Source organism: Aplysia californica, unplaced genomic scaffold, assembly GCF_000002075.1.
Source record: "Aplysia californica isolate F4 #8 unplaced genomic scaffold, AplCal3.0 scaffold00173, whole genome shotgun sequence".
NCBI lineage: Eukaryota > Metazoa > Mollusca > Gastropoda > Aplysiida > Aplysiidae > Aplysia > Aplysia californica.
In genome coordinates, this window is record NW_004797443.1 from 1,000,386 (window position 1) to 1,001,809 (window position 1,424).

The window sequence follows — 1,424 nt, forward strand, 5'->3', positions numbered from 1 at the left end:
TCATCATCATCATCATCATCATCATCATCATCATCATCATCATCATCATCATCTCATCATCATCATCGTTGTTGTAAGTACGGCAATAATGAAAAAGTTGATGGGGACTTGAGCATTTGAAGTTCCATGACATTATGAAATATGTTCAACATTTTGCCCGTACGCGCTTCTTCAGGAACATGATAAAAAACAAAACAAACACATCATCATCATCATCATCATCATCATCATCATCATCATCATCATCATCATCATCATCATCATCATCATCATCATCATCATCATCATCATCATCTCTTACTCTGGGTACTCAGTACTGGTCAGAATGCAGGTCTTGCTCGCCTTGACCGCTCCACACAGGTTCCCTTGGGCTCGGAGTGGCTGCCCGTACTCTTGACCGCACACTGAGAACTGGTGCTGACATCTCGGTTGGGAACTTCCACAATACTTTTGAAATGCGAGGTTCCCTTGTGCAGTTCATCGCCCTCCTCCTCTGCAACGCAGAGTGCTTAGGAGGGGGGGGGAGGAGAAACCAGAATTGGGCAAGATTCTCTTTCGGATTAATTTGATATAGCTGCTTTATAGCCGGAGGTGGCGTCGTGTACGACGGGGAAAGTAGTCTGTAAAAAAAAAATGTAGAAAAAACACCACCAACATTCAAAACAAGAAACCGAAACCACGCTTCCGCAAAAAATTCACCCAACAACACCAGCAACAGCAGCACCAGCAGCACCACCAACACCACCACCACCGGCACCAACAAAGAAACAACCACAAAAAACAACCTCCCCCCCCCCCACAAAAAAGCAACAAAAAAAAAAGAACGCAACAAAACACCCCCCCCCACCCCTAACAAAACGTTAAGAAACAATTAAACATTGAAGGAAAAGGAAATATCATTCTGATAAATCTTTTTCTCTCTGTCTGTCTGCCTGTCTGCCTGTCTGCCTGTCTGTCTGTCTGTCTATCTGTCCTTTACCCCATGTTCCCATCTCACAATCAGTTTTGTTTTTTGTCTCTCGAGTAAAAGGGGAAAGTAAATTGGCCATATTATGTACATTTTAACAAGTGAAAGTTCTGTGGGTAAAACTAGAATCAACATTATAAGCACGAGTTTTCTTTTTTGTTGTTTTGTTTTCTTATTCATTTATTTATTTGGGTAAGTGTTTTACAGCGCTCGCAACTGCATAAGGTCATATGAGCGCGCTGGACATACCAAACATTTTCAGTTGGTAGGAAATTTTGAATTTTGTCCGGGTGGCGGCTGACACCTACTCCTATCGATTTTGGACCACCAAGGGATCTTAAACGTGCGCAACTTGCAAACGGGACCTTCAAGATTTTTTGTCCTTGTCCGACAAGGTGAGGTGTAGATCTTTTCTACCAGAAGATCAGGGGTTTGGCAGAAAGACAGCAGTAAGGAG

General features: G+C 42.8%; 1 protein-coding gene across 1 annotated transcript in view; it reads right to left on the reverse strand.

Annotated features, from left to right (window-relative positions):
* Window positions 1–433, reverse strand: part of LOC101849616 — a gene marked incomplete at its 5' end in the record, with an annotated part of 7,869 nt that extends 7,436 nt beyond the window's left edge. Inside the window, 1 exon segment of the mRNA XM_013082428.2 lies at window positions 302–433. Coding sequence (XP_012937882.1) covers window positions 302–433 — 132 coding nt within the window.
* Window positions 434–1,424: the final 991 nt, after the last annotated feature.